The 25303-nt window shown below is 52.2% G+C and overlaps 7 protein-coding genes across 7 annotated transcripts; 6 read left to right on the top strand and 1 right to left on the bottom strand.

Annotated features, from left to right (window-relative positions):
• Positions 1-1158: 1158 nt before the first annotated feature.
• Positions 1159-3466, top strand: QC763_202100 (uncharacterized protein). Its single transcript, XM_062909245.1, has 2 exons — positions 1159-2763; positions 2820-3466. The coding sequence occupies exons 1-2, from the start codon at positions 1590-1592 to the stop codon at positions 3257-3259; spliced, it is 1614 nt and encodes a 537-aa protein (XP_062768012.1). The 5' UTR covers positions 1159-1589; the 3' UTR covers positions 3260-3466.
• A 1059-nt stretch (positions 3467-4525) lies between these two features.
• On the top strand, positions 4526-5671 carry PMP3_1 (plasma membrane proteolipid Pmp3). Its single transcript, XM_062909246.1, has 2 exons — positions 4526-5093; positions 5149-5671. Exons 1-2 carry the CDS (start codon positions 4968-4970, stop codon positions 5194-5196), a joined length of 174 nt encoding a protein of 57 aa, XP_062768013.1. The 5' UTR covers positions 4526-4967; the 3' UTR covers positions 5197-5671.
• Positions 5672-6255: 584 nt separating this feature from the next.
• QC763_202120 (uncharacterized protein) lies at positions 6256-8078 on the bottom strand (the record flags this gene model as incomplete). Its single annotated transcript, XM_062909247.1, has 5 exons — positions 6256-6578; positions 6646-7268; positions 7334-7845; positions 7911-7920; positions 7985-8078. 5 exons carry the CDS (start codon positions 8076-8078, stop codon positions 6552-6554), a joined length of 1266 nt encoding a protein of 421 aa, XP_062768014.1. The 3' UTR covers positions 6256-6551.
• A 236-nt stretch (positions 8079-8314) lies between these two features.
• On the top strand, positions 8315-11584 carry QC763_202130 (uncharacterized protein). The gene is made up of 4 exons (XM_062909248.1): positions 8315-8991; positions 9048-10097; positions 10208-11457; positions 11564-11584. The coding sequence occupies exons 1-3, from the start codon at positions 8734-8736 to the stop codon at positions 10319-10321; spliced, it is 1422 nt and encodes a 473-aa protein (XP_062768015.1). The 5' UTR covers positions 8315-8733; the 3' UTR covers positions 10322-11457; positions 11564-11584.
• A 983-nt stretch (positions 11585-12567) lies between these two features.
• CAT8 (DNA-binding transcription factor cat8) lies at positions 12568-16731 on the top strand. Its single transcript, XM_062909249.1, has 4 exons — positions 12568-13848; positions 13910-14507; positions 14562-14919; positions 14988-16731. Exons 1-4 carry the CDS (start codon positions 13362-13364, stop codon positions 16296-16298), a joined length of 2754 nt encoding a protein of 917 aa, XP_062768016.1. The 5' UTR covers positions 12568-13361; the 3' UTR covers positions 16299-16731.
• Positions 16732-18545: 1814 nt separating this feature from the next.
• Positions 18546-20582, top strand: QC763_202150 (uncharacterized protein). The gene is made up of 2 exons (XM_062909250.1): positions 18546-19439; positions 19505-20582. Exons 1-2 carry the CDS (start codon positions 19188-19190, stop codon positions 20285-20287), a joined length of 1035 nt encoding a protein of 344 aa, XP_062768017.1. The 5' UTR covers positions 18546-19187; the 3' UTR covers positions 20288-20582.
• Positions 20583-22372: 1790 nt separating this feature from the next.
• QC763_202160 (uncharacterized protein) lies at positions 22373-24194 on the top strand. The gene is made up of 3 exons (XM_062909251.1): positions 22373-22604; positions 22667-22966; positions 23025-24194. Exons 1-3 carry the CDS (start codon positions 22545-22547, stop codon positions 23964-23966), a joined length of 1302 nt encoding a protein of 433 aa, XP_062768018.1. The 5' UTR covers positions 22373-22544; the 3' UTR covers positions 23967-24194.
• Positions 24195-25303: the final 1109 nt, after the last annotated feature.

A 25303-nucleotide genomic window follows, 5' to 3' on the forward strand; every position in this document is an offset into this window, starting at 1 on the left:
CCACATATAAGTAAGACCGAGAACGAGCAGCGGAGTCCGTGGAATCCTTCGAAAGCTTCTCCCAGCTTGGCTTAATGCAGAAATTCCGTACGCAAGCGCTTACTCTGGGAACCGGATCCAACCCTGGAGACGCGGGGGAACATCCGTTTTGGCCAAGCCAGCAACCTGGAAAGTTCTGGATATATCCTGCGTATCATAGAGCCTCTTCCCACGATTGGTGACACCACACTGGGGACTTGATTCCTCATGGCCCATAAACAAGGTCGCTGGGGGCGACGATTCCCTTATTCCCATTAAGCCGAGCGTCGACAAGCTGATAAGCCAGTATCCCTACGTGTTTTCGGACTGTGTTCCTGTAATGCCACGTTCTCATTGAAGGCCTTGTCCCGCATATATTGCTGTGCCGCGGGCTGTGCCTGCGTTATTTGATTTTTATATCAAATTCCCAGTGCGACCTTGACGTTGATGGATGCACACAAAAAGCCCACACACGGATATACAAAGGTATGTAGGTCCTCGCTCGCTCCCCACTTATCGTAAGATCTTCTTTATTAGTGTGGTTTACTCTAGACATCGTCCCTCGGGGAGGGTTCCCTGATGAAGAAAGAGCTCGTACGTACAGTACACTGCACAACCAAATGAGGGGCTGCGCCGTAGGATCTAGACACTTATGCACAGTGCCAATAATTCTGGCCAGAAAGGTTTGGGGTTGCGGCCGCTTTATGCAGTCATGTCCGCGGCTGGAAGGCACACAGAAGCTGGCAGTGTTTGTGGTGCTCCGTCGATGTCGAACTTTGGCTCGATCTGCATCAACTGACCGAGCTCATGGGAATAAGCATAAACCCACGAGGTGTGACACCCGGTTGATGGGTATCACAGCATTCACCTGAAAGCTTATGTTAGTGATCGTGGTAGGCTGTGTAGCTAGGTCAGGTCGCTGAGCATGCAAAAGAGTGGCAGGCAATGCCAGGTGGGGGGTAAGTAGGTGATATGCAAGAGATTCAAGTATAAACTCGGTGTTGACGTCAAAGCTTGTGGTGGTTGGGTGTTAGCTACGTGCAGACTGCACCAGAGCACCGCATCGAGAGCTCGCCATATGCAACGTCCCAGCATCCGGCAATGTAGAAATATATCCAGATCCGTATTACAGGATGGATGGTTGAAGCGGGGAGCGGCGTGGCACATGCAAACGTGCAATGTCACCACTCCCACGAGGTCGAGAGGACAGTCCGAAACGAGGGGTGTGTGTTGCAGCAGACTGAGCCGCACATGCACCGATAGGTGTGTGGATTCTCCACCTCGCCGTCGCCTTGCTTCGCACCAGTAAATAGAAGCATATGGCTCGGGTCATCCAGCTGCTGTGACTGATAGGCGGAAACAGGTCGGCGGATGCGCCCGTGGTTCTCGTGGGCCTTATTCCGGGCTGCAAAGAGTGTTGTTGGATGACATGATTGCTATGCTCCGGCGGGAGGATCTGGTGCGAACCATGGTGCCACCTGCCTCTTTTTAAACATAAATTTCGGCCTCTTCGGAAGTGTCTTGTTCCTTTCCAACCCTGACATCTTCTTGCCGGGCAAATCGTCAGCACCATGGATATCGTCAACAGGTCCTTCGCCAGTGTACTCCCAGAGGGTAGATCACTGCCCGCCGGGGGCATTGACTCCTCCACCTTCCAATTCTCATCTTCCATTGCAACTGCCATCCTCTGTGGCCTCACACTCTGGTACTGGTGGGCAATCACCAAGGCGAAGGCCTCCCGGGACTTCATCGACGGCAATTACAACTTCGATGCCCCCATCATCGGTCCCAAAAATGCTGTCCTGGGCCGTCTAGCCTTCTTCCGCAATGGCCCAAAGTACATCGCCGAGGGCTATGCCAAGTACAAAGACACCTTCTTCAAGGTATCGGGCAATGATCTGCTGATCGTCCCCAACAAGTACCTCCAAGAGCTGGCCTCCATGCCCCCTGAGAAGCTCTCTCTCAACACCGCCATCGTGGACGCCTTCCAGCGCCTCCACTCCATCACCAATGTCATCACCGACCACAGTCTCCAAACTCGCATGCTCAATGCTCGTCTCACCCCCAGACTGGGTCTCCAAGTACCGGCAGTCCAGGAGCAGTTCAAGAAGTACCTTCCCGTCGAACTCCCTGCGAATTCCACCACAGAATGGACCAGCATCAACGCCCTTCACTTGGCCAGGAGAATGGTCCACCGCGGAGTAGCCACCCAGTTCGTCGACGAGCTCAAGGAGAACGAAGAGTATATCCAGACCGCCATCAACTACTCAGAACACGGTTTCAAGCACAATTTTGCCCTTCGCCTCTTCCCCGACTTTTTCAAGCCGATTGCCGCCCAGTTCTCTCCAACTTCATGGGGTGTTGACGCCGCACTCCGCAAGGCCAGAAAGATGCTCATCCCCCTCATCCAGAAGCGTCGCGTCCTCGAAAAGGATCCTGACTATAAGAAGCCAGAGGACTTCTTGCAGTACCTTATGGACGGCGGAATTGCGGAAGGCGATAGCGACGAGATCACCGTCCAGAGATTGATGGTGACGTATCTCGGTTCCGGCCCGTCCACCATCATTGCCGTGGCCCAGCTCCTGTTTGATCTCTGCGTGCACAGCGAGTACGTCGAGGTGCTGAGGGAGGAGATTATCCAAGTCTTGACTGAACACAACGGGTTCACTCACACCGCCCTGGCCGAGATGAAGAAGCTGGACAGCTTTATGCGTGAGTCGCAGAGGCTCAGTCCGCCTACTCTTTGTAAGTCTCTTTTTCCCTATTCAATCCATGATCAACTGAGACTGACACCGCCTCAGTGGGCTTCAACGCCATAGTCCGCTCCGACATCGTCCTCCACGACGGTGTCGTTCTCCCCAACGGCTGCCACATCCAAATGGCCACCTACGCCATCGGCATGGACCCGGAGAAGAACGGCCCCGACCCCGAGAAGTTTGATGGTTTGCGCCAGTACAACAAGCGGAAGCTCCCAGGCCAGGAGAAGATCCACCGGTTTACTACTACTGCTGACAACAACCTCCATTTCGGGCACGGCAAGATTGTGTGCCCGGGGAGGTTTTTTGCTGATCACTCGATGAAGATGATTGCGGCGAACATTCTGTTGAGATATGACTTGCAGTTCCCCGGGGGTAAGAAGGAGAGGCCGGGGAATACGAGTATGTATGATGTGTTGATTCCGGACTTGGGGACGTGTGTTGAGTTTAGGTTGAGGGAGGATGCGGGGAGGTGGAATTGGTAGAGTCCTGTCTGAGATTGTTAGCGCGACATGCATGTTTGAAGTGTCGGGTTGAGGTTGTTGATCGGCTGGGAAAGAGACCATTGGGAGGAAGGGTAAATGTAGACAAATAGGGGAAAAAAAAGATGAATTTCCATATGACTGGAGTAGTTAAGCCACGGTTAGTATTTTTGGTGATACTAAGAATGGGACTCGAGGTGAAAGTAAAAGGTACAATGGTTGGTTTGTGTGCTGCTCGACAACCCTAACCCACGTTTGACATCATGTATTTTAGGCCAACCCTAACCCTCATATTTTGTGATTACATCTGAAATCTTCACCTTTCAACGACTATTTCTCACTCTCAACCTCGTGATTCTTCTCGTGATATGGAGAGAGCCATATCTTACGTACACACTGCACTATCCACATAATGCGCCACACTCTCGTCGTGTTCTTCTCGCGCGACCAAGCCACTGCGCCACACCCAATCTTTTAGCTGATCAAGTGATGTCATGGGCACATGCAACCACTTGTGGCTGCCTCCCACGCCAGCGCATACGTCACTGGGGTTGTCGGCGCGTCCGTGCCCAAAGCTTGGGGACGGGAGGCTTTGAAAAATCGCGAGCGAACGCGCAATCATTATTCAATTGGCCAAGGAAGCTATGATATCAAGGAGGGGAATTCGCCTGGGGCAAAAGCCTTGGACTACGTTTTGCGATTTTGGGATGGTTGGTTTTGCTGTTTAACGTTGAACTAACTGGCGGGGTAGCTAGCTTTGTGAGACGGAGCGGTTTGGTGGCTGGAACTACACGATGATGATGGTGATTTGTTGGGGGGTGTTAGAGGGGGAAATTATCTGTGGGGAGGGATGTGAAACGGGGGACGAAAATAAATGTTGTCAAGAGTACTTTGGATGGGGGGAGGATGGTGAAAGGTGAGGTGGTTGGCTGTTGTCAGCCCTAGAGAGCTGGAGCTGTAGCTGGATATGCGGCACAAGGCTTCTGGACTTTTTGGACCCTTGTCACGTCATAAACCTGCCCTCTTTTATTAGCAGAAAAGTCGACGGCGTCAAGACGGGTTTTTTGGTGCCGGGTGGGTTGGGCGGTGCCGGTTCAACCGTCTTGGGGGGCTTCCCGAAGGCGATGGTGGAATCCAAGGTTTGGGTAGTGTATTTTCTGCTGGAAGAACGGTGATGGTTTGTGTATGACGCATATAGTGAAACCTGGATAGAAGAATTCCAGTTGAGGTTGCCGGCGAGCAAGCACACCAGGCTGTGTACACACCACAGCATCTTATGACCTACGTTTGAAAAAAGGTGACCTCTCACCGCAACGGGCACACGGGTTACGGCACGGGAAAGCTTCAAGGCAAAGGGACCCGCTCATGGGTCAAGAGTGGACTTGGGCCTTGGCAGGCGGTAAAGCCAGCCATGGCATGAGATCGATCAACGGTGCGCTGCCCTGGTGTGCTGCCGGAAGGTAGAGTTGGACCAGGTCCCCAGTTTCCTTGCTGGGGTGGGCTGCCCGGGCTGGTGCTGTCGCCTGACGTATGAAAGGTATTTAACTAACCTGACCTGACCTGGATTTTGCTTTTCGGGTCCTCTCTCTTTGTTTCTTCATACCCCAACACATACCAACAATCACAGAACGAACCGTTTTCGATCAACCAATATCGATACCATCTACACCTACCAGTTTTACACACAACTCAAACAAACAACACCATCAACATGCCTTTCACCGGGTCTGACATCTGCAAGATCATCTTCGCCGTCTTGCTCCCTCCTCTTGGAGTTTTCCTCGAGCGCGGCTGCGGTGCTGACCTCTTGATCAACCTCCTCTTGACGATCCTTGGTGTATGTGCCCTTTCTTCACCTTCGATCTTTTTCTATCCCACTAACATAAATCCAGTACATCCCTGGCATCGTCCACGCCCTCTACATCATTTGCAAATACTAGTCTCGTCCCCTCACACAAAAACCGCCCAATTGAATTCTCACCGATAGCGACGCAAAACTCACCGTCGGGGAAGAAAAATGAGGTTGGGCGGTGGAGGAGGATGGGACCGACAGGAAGATGGGCGGAAGAAAACCAATGACATAATTGCGCTTTCTCCAAGCCTGCGCCGCTGACGCTGACCGCCCTTGCGCTACCTTACCAACCACCGCACGACCCCGCTCTCTTTTGCTCGGTGGGCTGAGCTACCCCTAGCTTCAGCGCCAAGAAACCTCGGCAATCGATGGCATGTCACTTTCTAAGATCGGGACTACCGGTGGTGGTATCAACGGCAGTGGGAACGGTGCGGAATCCGGGGACCGTTAATTTTTGTTCTTTGGAACAAGGAGTGGATAATGACTTTACGGCTCTTGTTTTTTTGTTGTTTTCAGTTTTCTGAGCGAGGGTTTACTCAAGTAATTGTTAGCTTGGGAAGGAAGAAAGGCGAGGAGGGAAGGAAGAAAGGCGAGGAGGAAAGGAAGTGGTGGTTGTAATAACTTACGATACCCGTTGTTTTGAGAATTGAAGATACTATCGTCTCATGATTTCGTGAATGTTGAATAAACTTGTTCGCAGTGACTCTCACATGTTTCTTAGACGGGCGGTCCATGACGTTCCAGATTGATATCGGTCTCGTATGTTTACAGAGAGCTCTGACAACATCACAGCCCAGCCAAAAGTTTTGATGGAATTTTCGACTATGTATATAGCAAGTGTTATTATCTTGCCAAACTGGTCCATTCAAAACATGGTTTCCCGTCGTCATAAGTTCTCGCTATCTCTTTCTCCCCTATACTCTTCCTCACAACCTCATATACTCCCTGTTATATAGGGACAGTGTCTTACATAACCCACCTTTCCTATGTCGATAATTTGTCTGGTTTTTCTACAGGGGCGATAAACCTCAGCATCAAACTGAACAAGGGGCCAGACGGGGTATATAACATTGCTGCCTCTGATAATCAGATCTGGAAAGGCTGATATGGTCGCTGGTATCTCATAACTCGCAGGCCCAGAGTCGCAAAGAGAGGTGAATGTGAATAAGTCCTATAACTAGCATCAACCGGTTGCAACCGACATTGGCAATTCGCTATGCCTGCTGTTATACATTTATATTCCAACACCACCCCCATCTACCTATCCTGCCGCAAGGACTCGTAGTACGCCTGTAGAATATATGAATTCCATAGTCGCAGATCACAACGCTCTCAGCCCCATCTAACAGTTCCATGGAATCGTCGCCGTAGCGTCAAGATACCACCCACTCGTCTCAATATCCTCCATGTATGATACTCCGCTCTGTATGCCATGCACCCGACCTACTTACCAACCTTGAAAGACAAAATCTAAGAAACCGTTAGCAACCCACCGCACCTCTCCCGAATCAAAAAGCACCGCAACAAAGCAACTCACATCGTTCTTCCCAACCGCCACCAACTGATCCTCCGCAACCCTTAACCCCCCAGCCCCCTCAATATACGCAATCGGCGCATCCCCCATCACCTTCCTCGCCACATCCCCCACCGTTGACCCCTTCTTCACCAGCACACAATCCCTAAACACCCCCTTATTACTCCCCATCCCCTCCCCCACACCCCCCGACCCAAAGGTAGCAATATTCCTCACCGGAAAAACCGGCACAAGCCCCAGAATCTCGGCTGCCTTCGTCAGGACATGCACCACGCCCGTAGATCCAAACCGGTAGAGAACCATATCCTTGAGGTTCTCTATCCTGTTCCTGTTCTTCTCGTCGAGCTCTTTAAGCCCACCACCATCCGGATCCCCATCTGCTATCAAGTCCTCTCTCGTGTCGACAAACTCTGATCCTTCCGTGTAGCGGATATAGCCTTGCTTGGCCATCTTCCTGAGAAAAATCTCCGAAATGGCCGAGCAGAGCACGATCGAGTTGGGGTCTTGCTGCTTGGCGATTTTGGCAATGTTCTTGTCCGCATCGGGGTGGTCGATTTTGTTGAGGGCGATGACGGTGGGGAATTTCTCGTCTGTAAAAGCGTTTACCACGCGGTCGATGGTTTCATCTATTGCCATATTAGAAAGGAGGGAAAAAAAAAAGGAAAAAAAACAAAGGGGGGGGGAACCAAACCACTCCACTCCTCCAATGGCTCCTTCAGTCCCAACTTATCCAACGTTCTTGCCACCACAGTGCTCGTACTCCCGTACCCGGAGAACTGGTTCTGTAAGGTTTCTACTGCGGTCGCTTTGACGGCGATGTGTCTTCTTTTGATGCTTCCCCATTTCGCCATGAGATTCCCCCTGATCCAGGCTACAATCTCGCTTCGTAACCAGGCGATGTCGACGGAGGGGTCGTAGCCCCGGGTTACTTTGCCTTCTGCATCGGTGGTGCCCGAGGCGTCGACGACGTGGATGAGGGCGTCGGCGTGGCGGAGGTCGTCGAGGAATTTGTTACCGAGGCCTTTGCCTTCGTGCGCGCCGGGGACGAGACCGGCTACGTCGAGGAGCTCGATGGGGACGGAGCGGCGGCCGTTGTCGCAGGAGCCGTAGTTTGGCTTGCATTTGTCGGTTAAGTTGTAGCGGGTGCAGGCGCAGTCAATTTGGAGGTAGCCTATTGCGCGTTGGGGGTCTATGGTTGTGAAGCTAGTGGGCGAGTTGGGGGTTAGTTATGGGAGAGAGATTGGGAGGGAGAGAGAGAGAGGTCGTACGGGAAGTTTCCTACGGCGGTATCAGCCTCTGGAGCTTGGGAAGCAAGGGTTTGTTTTGTTTTGTCTCTACCCACCAACTTTGGAGGAGGCATCTGTGAGGGAGTTGAGGGTGCTTGATTTGCCGGCGCTGGGCTTGCCCACGAGGCCGATGAGGGGGTCTCGAGGCATGGTGGACGTTTGTCAAATCTGGTGAGAAGGAGGTTTCGTATTTTAGGGTATATATCAGGAGATGGGGCCGGTATTGAGAGGTGAGCGGGCGCGAGGTGGTTTGCGCCGCGAATGTCGTTGCGCGCGATTGAGTGTCCTTGGTTGAAAATATCTGCCCCGCAGTGGTTGATAACGATAACGGGCCATGGAGGGGCACAATCGTGGTGTCTCGGGATTGAAATTCAATGTCACCTTCACACATGGCATGTCTGAGATTTGTTCAGCCTATGAGAAGCATCAATTGAATAGTTGATGTTTTTGAGTCCAGTGGGTAACCTTCACAGAACAGACTGCTGACTATCGCCAGCCCTATACGTCCTCGAGAAGGTTGATCTGTAAGTCCCACCAGCAAACGGACAATCGAAAGAGCATACACCGTCATGACAATTTAAGAGTTTCGAATGTTTACTGAATTCTATTCCATTTGAGCGGGTAATAATTTGGCGGAAGGAAGCGATCACCAATACCGGCATCGACCGAGGAAAGGCACATTCGAGCGAGAGTAACTGCATTTGTGTCAAGTCCAGTGGAGTCGGTCATTCTTAGACCAACCGGCAATCAAGGCTGTTGGTCAGCACAATCACAAGCTTGAGAACAAAACAAACAAAAACCCGCCATGGCCCTCCCGATACAAGATCTTCCTGCATGGGCCCGCCTCAACGATGTCTCCTTCGACAATGTCGAGGTAACCACCACCGTGGACAAGGGATACGGCGTGGTCAGCCAAAAGGACCTCGCTGCCCCTGAAGGCACCGTCGAGACCCCACAGCTGCTCGCTGTCCCCCACGACCTCATTCTCAACTCTCTGGCTGTCGAGGAACACGCAAAAGAAGACAAAGAGTTCAAACAGCTCCTAGAAGCCGTCGGCCACCATGTAACCGTGATCCCCAAAACTTGACCTTCTGACACAGACGGCTGACAATAACGTAGCCACCCCGCGTCAACGTTCTGCTCTTCCTGCTTGTTCAGTTAGCGCGGAACTCCAGTCACGCCCATGTGGGTGTTTCCAATCCATGGACTCAGTACTTGCAGTTCCTGCCCAAGACAGTCTTGCTGCCTACCGTCTGGACCGAGGACGAAAGGCCACTGTTGAAAGGCACCTCACTGGAGGTGGCTGTGGGAGCAAAACTCAGAGCCCTCGACAATGAGTTTGAAATGATTCGAGAAGCCTCGTCTGATATCCCTTGCTGGAACGGCCTTCTTTGGCACAGTGGCACCGTCTCGCTCAAAGATTGGGTGCATCTCGACGCCCTCTATCGATCAAGATGCCTGGAGCTTCCCAAATCCGGAGAGTCAATGGTCCCCTGCATCGACATGATCAACCATTCGTCCGACCCAAGTGCCTACTACGACCAAAACTCCGACTACAAGGCAGTACTGTTACTTCGCCCGGGAGTGAGCATGTCCAAGGGTCAAGAAGTAACCATCAGTTACGGCGACACCAAGTCTGCAGCTGAGATGCTCTTTAGCTACGGCTTCATCGACCCCAAATCGACGTCCGAGAGCCTGGTACTCCCTCTGGCACCCTTTCCCGACGACCCATTGGCCAAGGCGAAGCTTGTCGCGTTTGGGAAAGCGCCCAAAGTCCACGTGGCTCGGGACAGCGGCAGCATCCGGTGGGACAGCAATTTTGCATATCTCAAGTGTGTCAACGAGGAGGACGGCCTGGACTTTCGCATCCTGCAGGACAACGAGGGAAACCAGCAGCTGCGCGTTTTCTGGCAAGATGAAGACGTTACAGATCAGATTTCCGAGTTCCAAAAACTAGTAGCCCAAACTCACCCCCTCCCCGAAGTCCTCAGACTTCGAGTTGCCGTCTCAGTTCAGGAGAACCTTGAGATCCATCTTGAGCAGCTCAAGTCGGAGCTTCCCCGCCACGACTCTTCGACAGTCAGAGAAGAATGTCTCAAGCATGGTCTGCTGCTCCGACAGATCGAAACGAGTCTATTGGAAGATGCCATCCAAGCGTTGGAACAAGAGGTGCGTCTCATTGCTTCCCTACCTGCAACATGGTGGTGATGCTGGTCTGGGAGAGCCAAGCTCACCGGCTATGGTAACCAATCGGGGCAGCTGCTAACCCAGTCATGCAGAAAAACTCGCTACTGGAAGCCGAAAACGTGGTGGCTTATCTCGGATCGATGGAGACTTCCAATTCGGACCTAGTCGGCGAAGAGGCGTCCAATGAGGCCGACGACTTCAGCTAATGGTTGCAGACGCACATCATCCTCCTGCTTCTTTCTGAGTGGTGTGTGGCCTCAGCAACATTCGTATGTCAATCGCCATCGAATGGTTTTGGCTTCTTGAGACGCGGCCTTACCGCACCAATCTCAGCATGGTTCACTTTTTGACAAATTCCTTCCACATATGCCGCTTTCTTTTTTGCACAGAATGCAGAGCTGCTTGAGCTATTCCGCACATCGCTATCTCTACGAAGTTGGCGAGAGTCAGCCTAGAGGGACTACATTGACTAACAAGGCAAAAGGTTCCTCATTGTCTCAGATGCAGCTTGGCTAAGGTCTCTTCAGCAAACTCGGCATAGGTTCTAATCTCGGATTCAGCATCCCGACAGTTCACGGACGCTATAGAAAGCTCTGGTTATTCTTGGAAGGATTTTGGAAGCGACAACAGCCAGAACAACGCTACCAAAAAGACAAGCTCAACACCGGCCCCCAACCGCCGCTATCAACAAGGTGTGCCTGGCGGTCAGGACTCTTGTCATACACAGCAGGCGTGGTTCGGCCCTGTCACCCCGGTGAGGACACGGCAGGAGAGCTTCTGGAAAAACCGGACGCATTTCTACAGCAAGGCACCTTTGCCTTGAATTTATTGACACACTCAAGGGTCGAATGCAGCCGCCTGCCATAAGAAAAAACAATCTCCACACGACATGGGGTATTTTGCCGGAAAGTCGATCTCAAAAAGAAGGCCACAACTATCCCCAAAATGCGGGGAAATCTTGGGACCCTCGCGAAGAACCGGACCTGTAACGGCTTTGATGCTCCCTCAGCCTTGGGGTTCTTTTTGTTAGTGCGGGGATGACGTTTAAACCGAAGCGCCGAATGGAATGGTTCAAACAGAAAGCTTCTTAATGCGCTAGTTGGGGATTGTTAAAATGTATGTAAGCGGCTGCTGTACAATCGACCGACTTGAAGATATATCGCCGACCTGTTATCCAATTCCATCATTCGAATGAAACAAGCCCGGCAGGGTTAACCATGGAGTGTTTGCCGGCTGATCGTTTGGAAAGAGACTTGATCATCGCTGTTTCAACCTGAGAAGAAGCTCATCTGTCAAGTTCCAAAGCGGGAGGAGATTCAACGCTTCTGTTTTCAAGGCATAGGTATTTGGGATTGATTTGGGGTATTCGTACTTGGCTACGACACACAAGTCCTATGCCTCCAGGATAATAATCCCCTCTTTTGGACACCTTGTGCTGATATTAAAAGGTACACAGACTTGGTCACTGTTCACCATGGCCTTTTGATCACCGCTTCGGGTGGCAAGGAGCGAAGCTGCTTGCAGTATAGCATGCTGATGCTGTGTGGCCATAGCTGTCATCACGCATGCTGTCGTCGTTATGATGAGCTTGACGAGGCTGGTCACACAGACGACAGCGATCGTGACGAGGTTCGCCTGCTCTCTCGCACTTGTCCCAACAAACAGTCTGGCAACTGCACAGAAACCTGGTCGGTAGTATCCCATCGTCGCAACGCCCAGGAACTTCGCAACGGCGGGTTGTGTCTGCCAAGAGAAGGCGTCCCACTTTCCAACTTTTGGTCTGCCGAAGTGCTCATCAACAGTTGCAGTGGTGATCGCCAGCGTTTTCCAGTCTCTGCCAGTGAGAGTGGCCGACGTTAGCCTCAAAGTAGCAAAGGACAGCCAGTTGGAGAGTGGCAGAAAGGTTGTTAGGGCGTGGTTGGCAAAGTCTTGGGAGCTGTGTTCACCGTCCATGCCGCGCATTGTTTTCGGTGGCCATGGTTTTGCCATTGTCCATCACTTACCCCGGAACCTGCCAGAGCTGCTTACCATTTTGCCATGCGGCGTCCTCGTGATGCAGGACGGAGAAGGCCCCGGTTTCTGGGCTGACGGTAAGCGTACCATGGACACACTTCTCCATGATGCCATCATCACCTGGGTGGCCTATCTGAGCCCTTCTCGAGCATTGAAGTGACGAGTTTGAACGGATCTAGCCCCATGGCCGACACAGCGAGTGACAGAAGAGGGTGGTGCCATTTTCTGGTCTGGCACTTTCGAGTGGGTGTGGTCATCAGGAACAGGGGAATCTGTTTCCCCAGACTCAGTACGGAGCAGTGCTAGCCCGTTAACTCTCAGCTAACGCAATAGCCTCCCCCAGTGAGCAACCCCCCATCCCCCCTGCTCACCCCGGATTCCCCTCCATGTCCTGCTGGACCATGATTGGGGCTTTGAGGGCTGGGCGACGTTGGCAGGCCAGCCATCCAATGATTTGTCTGGATTTCCAACCCCTACAACCCTGCCACGCCGCTCCGGCCAAGGGTGCGCCTGGTTGCGAGTGCTGACCGACCGTTTCCATTTTTTCTCCGCAGATTCAATCGCATTTGGACTGGGCCAAGGTCGACCAGAGCCAGAGAGACCAGACTCCGCGTGGGCCGAAGTCCCCAACGTGCCAGCGGACGAGGGCCTGCAGCTTGGCTGTCCACGGCGCCTTTCCCTTTTTTCCCTCACCTCCCGGGCACACACACTCGTCCTGGCTTATCATCCCCCGTTCCGACTCTGGGCAGGGCATGTTGTCATTCATATTAAACCCACCCGCCCCGCCTGTCACGTCTCCCAATTCCCCCCTCTCGAATATAGATTTGCCTCTTTTTACTCTAGAATTCAAAATCTTTTGTCTGGTCCATCCATCAGTCAGTCCATGGTAAACGAGACACCTGCACTACGACGACAAAGCCACGGGGTCCGAGACAGCTGGTGAGGTCTACCCTGCTACTGATCGCATCGCCCGCACCTCCCGTTCAGCCATTCCGCGCCGCCCGCAGCCCGATACCACCGCCACCATCACTTCTACTCTCAGCAAAAAAAAAAATCATACTGCGACGTTTTTTTTTTTGTTGTGTAACGGTATCACTGTGCGAATGAGAGGATATCGATAGGCTATTTATTTTTGTTGTTGAAGAAAGAACGAAAAGAAGAAGCAAACGAATTCAGGGGTTATTTTTTTGTCGACCAAAACACAGACAGCAAGCAATCAACAAGACCGCCAAAATGCCAGGAATTCTGCCTATGAAGGTCATCAAGGTGGGCACGAGCTCCCAGAGCCGTATTGCCCAGGCCTGCGACAGATGCCGCAGCAAGAAGATTCGCTGCGATGGCATTCGACCTTGCTGCTCGCAGTGCGCCAATGTTGGCTTTGAATGCCGCACCAGTGACAAGCTCAGCCGTCGTGCCTTTCCAAGAGGCTACACCGAGTCGCTCGAGGAGCGCGTCCGCGCCTTGGAGTCGGAGGTTAGGGAGTTGAAGGATCTGTTGGACGAGAAGGATGAGAAGATCGACATGTTGTCCAAGATGCACAGCAACCGACGGTCACCGGCGGAATCACCACACAGATCACCACCGCCAACCAGTGTGAGACTGGAGTCTAGCCCACCACCAAGGGAAGATACCTTCCGTGTCCAGGCCTCACCGTTGCTGCTCGGTGTTGAGAATTCGGATTCGTACTTCATGGGCGCGTCGAGCGGGCGGAGCTTCATTGGTTTGTGGCCATCTTTGAGCAGACTTGCTTTCTTGCCATGTTTTGCTAACATGCCATCCAGAATCATGCAAGAGGAAGATGCAGGAGAATGGCAAGTCGTGTGCCGATTTCAATCCAGAAGCGTTCTTGCACATCCAGGGGTGCTATCCTCTCGCACAAAAACAACCATCGCCGCAGATGAGGGTTCCTCCACGGTTGTTCACCGACCGCTGCGTTAATGTTTACTTCCAGGAGTGGTCGCCCCTTTTCCCGGTCCTTCACAAGCCGACTTTTCTTCGCGTCTACGAGGAGTTTGTGGCGGACCCGGATAAGATCAAGAACAACCACAAGCTTGCGCAGCTGTACTTGGTCTTCGCGATCGCTGCGCTGTCGAGTGAACAACCAGATCTCGAGCAGATCGCGGCGTGTGAACAGCAGTGGCAGCGGGCCCTCGAGGCGATTCTCATGGATAATACCATGGTGACGCTTCAGTGCCTGTTGCTTGCTCTCATGTACTGCACCATTCGGGCTGACTACAAGAGGCTCCAGCACTACAAGGGCATTGCTGTTGGTTTGTCGCACCGGTTGGGACTCCACCAGAGCCAGAAACGGTTCTCGTTTGGTGTCTTGACAATCGAGACCCGTAAGAAGGTCTTTTGGTCGCTTTATATGCTTGATTGGTATGTTCATCAGTCTATCAATTCGCTCACAAGCACGTCACTGACCGGTCATAGCTTCTCTGCTGCCCTGCTCGGCCTCCCCAAGCTCCTCAAGGAAGAGGACATCCACTGCGAGTTCCCATCCGACACAGACGACGAATACGTCACGGAGAAGGGGTTCCAGCCGAGCCTTCCTGGCGAGGCGACCCGTTTGTCCAACGCGCTCGCCCTCTTCCGGGGATCCCAAGTGCTCGCAAAGGTGCTCGAGAAGATTTACCCTTCGGCCACCTCGCACGACCTGTCTCTCCAGCAAATGTCCGCTCTCGAGGCCGAGCTGGACGAGTGGTACAATAACCTGCCCCAGCACCTCAAACTCACCTTCAAGCAGGACAAGCCCTCGACCGACGTGACAGGCAGCCGGTCCCCTATCCTTGTAAGTTAGCGGACACTACAAAATCCGATACCGCGTCGGTGCTCCACCGGTGCTAACCAGGTATCCAGGCCCTTGCATACTACTACATCCGAACCCTGATTTACCGCCCCGCAGTGACGTCTGGCCTGGGGCCCAAGGCGGCCCCGGCGCTGCTGTCGGTCGGCGAGTCGAGCAAGTGCATTATTCAGATTATTCAGCTGCTCGAGGAGCGGAGCCTGAGCTTTTCATTTTGCCTGAACAAGTACGACACGCTTATTCTCTGTGGCATGGTTTTGCTTTTTCAGACGTTGGACCTCAAGCCGGATAGCAAGGTGTTGAAGGACCACGAGAAGCTGGTCAACGCGGTGATCAAGGTGGTGGATAGGGCAAAAGCCCCGGGGTGCTATGACTTCAAGAGGGTGGCAGGGATGTTGATCGCGGTGGAGGAGCCGCCGGCGGTGGTGGTGCCAGCAGCAACGTCGCCCCCGCAGAGTTTGCCGACCCCGCCGAGGCAAAGCCCGGATTGTGCTGCTGCTCCGCATCAGTTGGGTCAGCAGCAACACCGAGCTTCACCCGGGGCTGCTCCGTCGCCGACGACGACCACGACGATCCACAAGACCATCAACAACAACAGTCAGCGGCACAGCATGAGCGAGACGGACCTGAGGATGCAGCAGGAGAAGTTGAGAAGAATCTCCATGCCGCAACCGCAACTGCAACAACACATCCAGCAAGCTCGGGATTTTTCCTCACGGACCCAAAGGGCGTCGTTTGACGGAGCAAGACCGCCGAATGTGCCTCTTCTTCAGAGAGATCAAAGGCTTAGCATGAGCAGCAGCCATGCGCACCACCCTCACAACATCATGGCACGGATCTCGACGCCGTCGTCGCCCGTGCAGGCCCGTCCTCCGCCGCAGAGCCTGATAAGCCAGGCGCAGATCTTTGCGCAGATGCAGAAGCACTCTGGGGCCAGCACGTCGGAGTGGCAGGCGCTGCTGACGAGCATTGAGGGGGATCATCTGAATGTGTATGATGCTATTTATGGGGGGCCGGGGTTGAGCATGGCTACTGCTGGAGACGCAAGTCCTGTGAGTGTGAGTGCTACTTCCGTGCCGACGGCGGGGGGGTGGTCGCCTGAGAGTTGGGATGTGACGGGGTTTAATTTGGGGGATTTCGGTGGGGGACAAAACGGTGGTGGGCATGGGACGGCGCAGAGTGTGTTGAGTTTGCCGAGCGAGGATAGTTTGAGTTGTAGTGAGGCTGAGATGGGCGGGCCGCCGGGGGGGGGGATGAGGTTGGATGGGTTGGGGGATTTTGGGAGGGGGGGTTTGATGGGAGGGGGGGGTTGTTCGGTTGCTGGGGAGGGGTATTTGGTTGATGGGTTGGAGTTTGGAATCTGATGTATAGGTATCTTGACTTTTTGACGAGTTTCAAGGGCGTGGAGTATTGGAGTTGGGTTTGGTATTTATTCTCGGTTGGGGGGCGAGGGACCTGGAATTGGGCTTGGATACCGACAGTACCGGCTGGAGTTTTCGAAAGTCATTCATCATCGGGTGGTATTTGGTTCTATGATGACAGGTTGCAAAGCTTGCATTTGTTGGATCTTTTCGGTGGGGGGATGGGGGGATGGTGGTGTTTATATTAACGCTCGCTTTGTTTTTTTCTTCTTTTTTCTTTTTTTGAGCGGATGGATATTATTGTCTTTTTTGGGGATTCTTGGGGTTTATATGGTTCAACATATGGTTATTTTAGTTACAGACGGATTTTTGGTCAGTTAGTATAGCGGGATTTTAGCTATCAATGAATGGAGTCAAAAGCATTCATACACATCCAGTTGTGACCGATCATGGTAGAGGTTGAGTTGAGCTTCCCCCTTGAGACATGCGTCGAGTGTTATGAGACACCAGGAACACCAAGACATGGACAAGAATGGTCTGGTCTCCGATAAGAAATCCGAATAGCCTCTTCCCTTTGGCGGTGCATTTACGATAGCCGCCAGAGCCCAAGCCTATGGGCATCGTTGCGCACCTTGCCTAATCCATCTCACGCGACAGGGTGACAGGTCGCCATCAGACCACCGCTGATGAGCACATTTTTGATCGGAGAGAGATTTAGTCAGCTCGGGGCTAGTAACTTTAGCGGGGATCCATAAAAGATGCCAGCCGGGGGTTCTCGTTCGGGATGCTCGCTGTTTGGGAATTCTTGTTGGGATTCGGGGATCTGTTGTGGTGTGGAGAGATCAGGGTTTGCGAGTCAGTTACCTGCAGGTTGGATCTGGGGATGGGAGGAAGACCCAGAAGGGCCGGGAAGGGAGGGGGGTGAGGGAGGTCCACATTCTTATTCGGAATACCGAAGGATGGATAAGCCTTGATGATTGATGGTCGTTTGCTAACCCTACGATGTGGCCGGGGGATCGTGACTGGTGGCATGGGGCCTGGCTTTTAGGTGGTGGTTATGCTACGTGGTCTGTTTGATGAAATGAGGGGAGAGTTCGTGGTGGATTATTGTGTTGGTGTGTATGGAGAGCGAGCTTGAACAGCTGATGACGATAAGAGTGACGAGGACAGGTGCTGCTATGGAAAACCCTACACGGGAAACAGCTGAATGCCGATGCTGGGAAGCACCCAAAACGAGTTTGCCTCCCCCTTTTTGGCCAATTTTATGGAATCTGGGGTTTGTGTGGGCACGTGGGGAAGGAGGAGGTTTCGAACGAGGTTGTTGGAGTCTGGACGGAGAAACAGGTACCGTGGGTTTGATACAGGCTTCTTCCATGGGATGTTGGGAGGGATATGAAGTTGGGCGTTGTACAGTATGATCACTTTCTCGTGTTGACATTGAGTGAGTATAATCGTTACGTCTATTGATTGCCCTCGTGACCAATCTATCAAGAAAGAAAAGAGAAATTCTAGGGGGGCCATTACCCCCCCCCCATACCACAACGTATTTTTCTCATTACATCCATTTATTTCCAGTATGACCAATATCGAAGTGAATTTTTTGCCTTACAAATTACAGTATATACTTTATGTTTAAAAATGTTGTGGTTAATATACTACCGTAGTGTTAATGCCCGATACCTACACCCCAATACAAGCCTTCCACCTCAAACCACCTACCCCCAGGCCTTCAATTGTCGGGTCTTCATTTGCAAGTCATGAGCGTTGATGTGGTTGATTATAATGTGCGAGGCTCAGGGACCATATATAACCCTAACCCCATGGAGGGTAATGCCCCCCTAGAATTTCTCAAAAAACATCGGTTGCAATATCGGAATGTGGGCGTTCTTCCGTCTCTTGCACTGTACCTACATGCGTATATACGCCGTACATCGACGGACATATGCTGCGATGCGTCGACACATAAGCGACTCCAACAATTCTCTGCCGCTTTCTTGGAGGTAATCATCTGTAGTTGGCTCGTTTAAGCTGCGGTTGTACCGCATGGCTGGCTCGTCCACAATGTATGCCCGTCATGCGACGCAAATCCGATAGCCGTCTGCGACGCTGGACGGTAGGGTGAGCACCTTATTATAGAGTGCCAAAGACTTCAGGCTGAATAGGCTCGCCTCGCGAGCGGGTGTGACCTAAGTGTGTTTAAAGATATTTTGGAGATGGGGTGACCAGAAGTTGGAGGCGAGTGTCGGTAGCAATGATCAGTGTGTCAGTCAACCCGCAAACTGCCGAGATCTTCAGGGCATAGCTACCTAAGATCACCTCTTTGTAGCCTTCGGAGCATTCACCACAGTAGGATATGATACTCATTACAGAACTTGGAAAAAGGATGCAAATCCCGCAAAAATCCGATCTGATCTGATCTTGTTGTGCCCCGCCCTCCGGAAACCGGAACGCGTACCTAGCGCCAGATGGATGGAACGGCCGCAAAAACGGCGTGGAGGCGGCCATCGCACCGGGATTTAAGGTGGATACTAGGTCCGGTACCTCCGGCCGCCAACAGCGGTTGGGCGCAGTTGCACCAGCGGCGGAAGCTCCGCCTTGGCAGCTAAGACAAGTTGCCGCCGCCGGCTCGGGATCCACCAAGAACCCGCCCCGAATGCGACCGTGTTTCCTGCTGGCTGGGTATGTACGACTCCACTTGCTTGCGACGACGACGAGGCGTGGATTGCATCACTCTGGATATCCATTAAGACCTCACAGTTTCAGTATTGCTTTTGACGACGTGACGTTGAACTAGAGTTCAGCTGCCAACTGCAATTCACTCAACCGGTCTCATCTGATCAGCTTACACCACATCTCACCATCAACTAGCACACTACAACCCCCTTGAGCAACATGACAGCAGAAGAGATCCTCAACGACAACACCAAACCCCCATCCCCCTTCCCCCTTGAGAAACCCCCAACCCACCACCATTACAACCACCACGCCGCGAAACCAACCCCCCAAATCATCGCCCACCGCGGCTACAAAGCCCTCTACCCAGAAAACTCCATGCTTGCCATCCAAGAAGCCATAAAAGCAGGCGCCCACGCCATCGAGACAGACGTTCACGAATCAAAAGATGGAGTCGTAGTTCTATCCCACGTACGTCTCACCCCTCCACCCCCTCCCCTTCCACATCAAACACTAACCCTCCCTCCCCCCTTTAGGACCCAACCCTAAACCGCTGCTTCTCCCTCCCCCCCAAAATCTCCACCTGCACCTGGCCCTACCTCTCCACCCTCCGTACCACCACCCCCCCTCACGTCCCCTTGGCTCGCCTCTCCGATTTGTTAAACTACCTCTCAACCCCCGATCTGTCCCACATTTGGGTATTGCTAGACATCAAAACAGACGACGACCCCAACCTCACACTTGTGCCCTCCATCGCAACCACTATCGCCTCGAACCCACCGCCAGAAGGAGCCTCCTGGACGTGGCAGGAGAGGATTGTGCTTGGGGGGTGGAATGAGAATTACTTGAGGGCGTTGGGGGAGGAGCTCCCTGGTTTCAGGAGGGCGTATATTGGCTTCTCGCTGCTGTACGCAAAGAGGTTTTTGGATGACGAGAAATGGGCGGGGGTGCAGTTTAATCTGTTGCAGCAGGCGGTTGTGGGGCCGTTTGGGAGGGGATTTGTGCAGAGGGTGAGAAGGGCGAGGACGGAGAGGAGGTTGTGGGTCTGGACGGTGAACGATGAACGGTGGATGCGGTGGGCGTGGAGGAAGGGGGTGGATGGGGTTGTGACGGATGAGGTTGGGTTGTTGAAGAGGGTGCTGGATGGGGATGAGGACAGGGGGAGGGGGAAGGGGGTGACGGTGGGGATGTATATCAAGGCGGCGATGATACAGGCTTTGACGTTGGTTTTGGTGGTGGTTATATGGGGAAGGTTGAGGAAGGTGGGGAGGGTAATTGGAGGGGAGGTGAAGAGGGAGCAGGCGAAGGGGAAGAATTGATTTGAAAGGTGGTTTGTCAGTTTGTGCTGGAAAGGGTGTCCATTCTGGGGGTGGGGCATATAACAAGGATACTTATCTGGGACCGGCGGGCTGGTTTCTTTGCGGGGGCCATCACAGCCCTATGGACCCGTAAACAGGGCGTGATGGATACGTTTGTGTCGAGATGGGAGGGTCAGGGCGTTTTATGAGGATAATTCAGTAGTCATAGCGTGCGGGTGAGCGGGATCGTGTGGGCGGTTATGGAGATTCGGGGTCGGGTGGGATTCCATTGATTGATTATGATACGGAGCTGTACACAGCGAGTGTTTCGAGTCCTCCAATGTTGTTTTGTGTTGGAGGCCATCCTGATAGATGTAATCTTTAATCTCCTCTATTGAACTATCAAGGTGTTTGAGCAGGAGCGAGTGACAGCATGCTGAAACTGGGTGGTGACTGAGACAGGCAGTGTTGGCAGCCTTGCTTCAAAGAAATAAGATGGAATGGTTTCAACAATGGTGTACAACAAACGTAAAAGGCGGGCACTTTCCATTCGAGTCTCAGGTGTCCAAGGTACAAGTAGAAAAGCGCAGCCATTCCTGCTACATTTTACTAGTGGACATCAAAAAGAAGCCATTCACGAACCCAGCCCCTATTTTGACCATCACTCGAATCTTGTAATATTCTCTAACTTAGTTTCCCAACATGAAACTGTTCTCCTTTTCGAAGGGTCCCAGAACGCAAACATGCATTGCGAAGTCTACGACCTCTGACGGGAAGCTGTGCGGGTTGCCTGCGGTGGAAGGGGGAAGGAAGTCTTTGCTGCAACCATACATGGTAAGTCGCCGTATTGCAATCCCCGGATCGCTGCAGAAAGGCCTTGCTACTAACAACCTTCAGTGCCTTAAGGAGAACAGACAAGAATGTCGACGGTGGCCGTTGCGCTCGGGAGATCCCCTGGTACTGGTGTTATTGCAGAGCTCATCAGTACCAGATGTACAAGAACATGCAAGTGAAGGATGAGCTGGATCGCGGTGCTCGAGCTCAGCAAGCAGACGAGGCCCCGGATCGTACAGCTAAGCAAACGAACGACGAGTGTAATCGCATATTCACCCCCCTGAAAAGCCACTTAGATCGCATACTTTCTCCCTTAGAAAGCCACTTAACGGACGAGGAGCGAATGCGGGGATTTCGCTCGCGAATCTTTGGGGGCTGGAATCGCCCAGCTCAGGGTCAACAAACTCATGAGGGGCTGAGAGAAGTTTGCTTCCGCTGTTTCTTAGACAAGGCCCTCGATATATCCATCACAGGGGTCCCGCACCTTATCCTTCCTTGATCGCGACTGTGGTCAGCACTGTGAGAGAACTGGCAAGAATCAAGTGATATTTCCTCATGCGCAGAAAAAGAGGCAGTCAGTCAGAACCCGGTGGTCGAGAAGCCCGTTATGGGAGCCGGTATTGTCTGGAGCATGACAACAGGTCGACATACAGTCTGTAGGGGCGAGTAAGAAGCAGCAACAGGTCGACCTTATCTTGTACATAGAATATAGCTGGACGCTGAGCTGGGTGGGATCGGAATTGAGAACAGTTGATAGAGCCAGCAGAAACCAGGTCTTGTTGAGGTATCCTCATAGAATGTATACTTGCAGTACGGGTGTTGGCATCTGATGAGAGCGACACGCAATGAATGGGCCATGACTGGAATATAGAGGATAAATCGCTAGCTAATATCCAGAGATTGTACGCTGCACTGAACAGAATCACACAGCTCAGGTAATGACCGGCTATTGTAGTCCAGACAATTCCGCGCACCTGATGGATGGCTCCAGTGCATGCTGCTGCTAGGTATGACAGGTATCAGTTATGGCCAGGCTCGATGCAAACAACTTCAATCACCATTTTCAACTCAACCACGATCATGAGCTCAAGTCTCACCAGCCACAATCACACATGTATGAATAGATCGTCACATCGCAGTTCGGACGAATTCTAGAACCCGGCCCGCCCAGCTCCTGCTGCAGCGCCTTCCCGCACCGCCCCACTCCAAATCCTCCCTAAAAGAGCTTATCTCCGGGTGACGAGCCAAGGCGGCGGGCTGCTGACGTAGCTGGCCGACAGCCTTCATGAGACACCTCGGATTTTGGAACCCGCATCCGGCCGCGGCACTTCTGTTTTTATACAAAACAACAACGATCTGTCATTTTGCTTTATTTGCTTGATATCGCTCTCTTGTCCTTTTTTGTTGCAGATCGACCTTGAATTTCTGACAATAGCTCCAGGCCATGGACGAGTACTCGGGCGGAACACCGGAAGCTGACCATCTCTGCGTCTTGGTCCACGGGGTATGTCCTGTCAATGGCGCATTAGCCTCAAGTTAAATCAGCTGCTAATTTTTGTTGCGCAGCTATGGGGGAACCCAAACCACATGAAAAACGTCGCCAAAGCCCTTCGCGATCAATTTCCCCCAAATAAGCTGCGTATCCTCGTCGCAAAGCGCAACAGCGGCTCCTTTACCTACGATGGGATCGAACTCGGTGGCGAGCGCGTGTGTTTGGAGATCGAGGAGGAGCTGGCGTTGATCAAGAGCAAGGGTGGAACTATCAAGAAGATAAGCATCGCTGGCTACTCATTAGGTGGACTTGTCGCAAGATATGCCATCGGGCTGCTTCATGCGCGGGGTGTTCTGGATGACCTCGAGTGCAAGGTATGATGGCCAGCCACCTCGATTGATGCAACCGACCCAATGCTAACCTGATCCCTAGAATTTCACAGCTTTCGCGAGCCCTTTCCTGGGAGTACGAGCCCCTTTGAGAGGTTGGTCAGACAGGATATGGAACAGCCTGGGCGCACGAACACTCTGCATGTCTGGGAGGCAACTCTTTGGCATTGACGAATTCCGTGACACGGGCAAGCCTCTTGTTGCTGTTCTCGCAGATCCAAAGTCGATCTTCATGGCCGGTCTGGCCCGATTTCAACGACGCACGCTCTACACCAACATTGTAAATGACAGAAGCGCCGTTCATTACACGACGGGGATCACGAAAACGGATCCATATGTGGACATGTCAAAAATCAAGACCAACCCTTTACCAGGCTACGACGGTGTCATTCTCGATCCAAAGAACCCAGTGTCCCCCGCCGCGCCCAGAGACCCAGAACCGCTGATGCAATCAGTCGAGAAGTGGGCAAAGCGAGTCCCAATCATCGCGACAATAGTCGTCTTCGTCCCCGTTGCGCTCCTAGCTTTCTTCACCAACGCCGCCATCCAAACAGTCCGCTCGTCTCAGCGTGTAAAACTCCACGAGAGTGGAATGGCTGGTATCAAAATAGAAGGCTACAGAGTCAACCTCTGGATCAAGGAAATGCGCGAAGCTGTCGAGGACACCTACGAGAACATCAATAACTCGCAAACTCAACAATACTTGGGACTGTCGGAGGATGACGATGACAACAGCTCGGAAGATAGGCACCTGCTTTCGCTGGAGAGGAAACAGTCGCACCCGCATTTCCCTACGTTGGCGCTGGCACCGTATCAGTTTTCTGCTATTCAGGCGTTGGATAAGCTTGGGTGGAGAAAGTATCCGGTTTGGATACACAATGCGAGGCATAGTCATGCGGCGATCATTGTGAGGATGGATAAGAAGGGGTTTGAGGAGGGGTGGGTTGTTTTGAGGCATTGGGCGAGGGATGAATTTTTGGCTTGAGTAGAGAATACCCAGGTGGAATTTTGAATTGGTTTTTTTGTTTGGGATATTTAATGGTATAGAGAGCGGGAGTTTGAGAGGTAGTATTGTTTTAGCGATGCTTGGAGAAGGGTTGGATATATATTACTTCGAGATTCTTTTGTTGGGTATGTTTTTTATTGTCTCATACCCATCAGTAGAAACATGCTTCTGTTTTCTTGCATGCAAGCCTCTCAGCAATGATCGGGGTGGGGGGAGGGGGTGGAAGGCTGTTTGCGCAGGAGGTTGTTGGGTTTGTTTACATGAGAGTGTTGTAAGTTGGCACAGATGCCGCTAAACTAAGAATAAATAATGATTAAACATGTAGTACAGTTTTGCTTGTGATGATGTTTGTCGAGGCTCAGATGGGGGCCTGATAATACAGAAGTCGATGCGATGAATCCTCGAGGAGTCGGGATGACGTTAATAATACAACAAGACGAACATCGGTCAGTCTCGGTTAGAGCACCTTTATAAGCATCTTTCTTATCTTGCAATAAAACGAACCGCTTTAGTAACCCACCACTAAAGGAATGAATCACGGCGTTATCCCTGAGAAGTTGTCTCCAGGAAGAAATCTGGCCCTCCTCCAATACCCCAAGCATGCATCCTCGGTCTCCTAAACATGCATCAGTCATGGTCCAGAGCCAGACATACGAAATAAGAGGTGGACCCGGGTTTTTCCATTTGGTTATTGCCATAAGTTAATCTGAGAGACAGAACCGGACAAACTAAGCTTTGGTGTGCCTAGGGGCGGGTGAGCGAGAGACAGAAAGAAGTTTTCATTGAAAATCCTCAACACCACTCCGCACTTCCCTAGGTAAGGTAACGCAGGGTGAATGTGTCTATGGGCAGGTTATCCTGTTTGCCGACCGGTTTATCATATCGAGCACATGCAACCGCAGGTGGTGGGAATGAAGCGCAAGTGGTGATGAAAGTTGGAGTTGCTCCACTTATCTTGAGAGTTTGATAAAGTCGACGTCAAGTTGGGATGAAGACGATATCGGTCTGAGTTTGGGGATAAAGGTGAAAAAATATGGGGAAGGGGGATGATAAGTGAATATATGGGATGTTGCCCCCGAGGACGTCTCATGACTACCCTAACCCCCTTGACGTGGGTGGTCGCTTCCAAATTACTGACAAGACAAGGGAAGTACTTGGTTTGAGTTTTTTAAGGGTTATCCTAGTTCGAGAATATCAGTCTCTATAGCTAGAAATAATAGATTTGGAGGAATAGAGATTAAAGTAAATACTTGTAAAGATGAAAAGTGTTGAGAGGAGGGATTTTGATTTAGGGGGGTTATATACATTGCGACATC

This window comes from Podospora pseudopauciseta (genome assembly GCF_035222475.1).
Source record: "Podospora pseudopauciseta strain CBS 411.78 chromosome 2 map unlocalized CBS411.78m_2, whole genome shotgun sequence".
Lineage (NCBI taxonomy): Eukaryota > Fungi > Ascomycota > Sordariomycetes > Sordariales > Podosporaceae > Podospora > Podospora pseudopauciseta.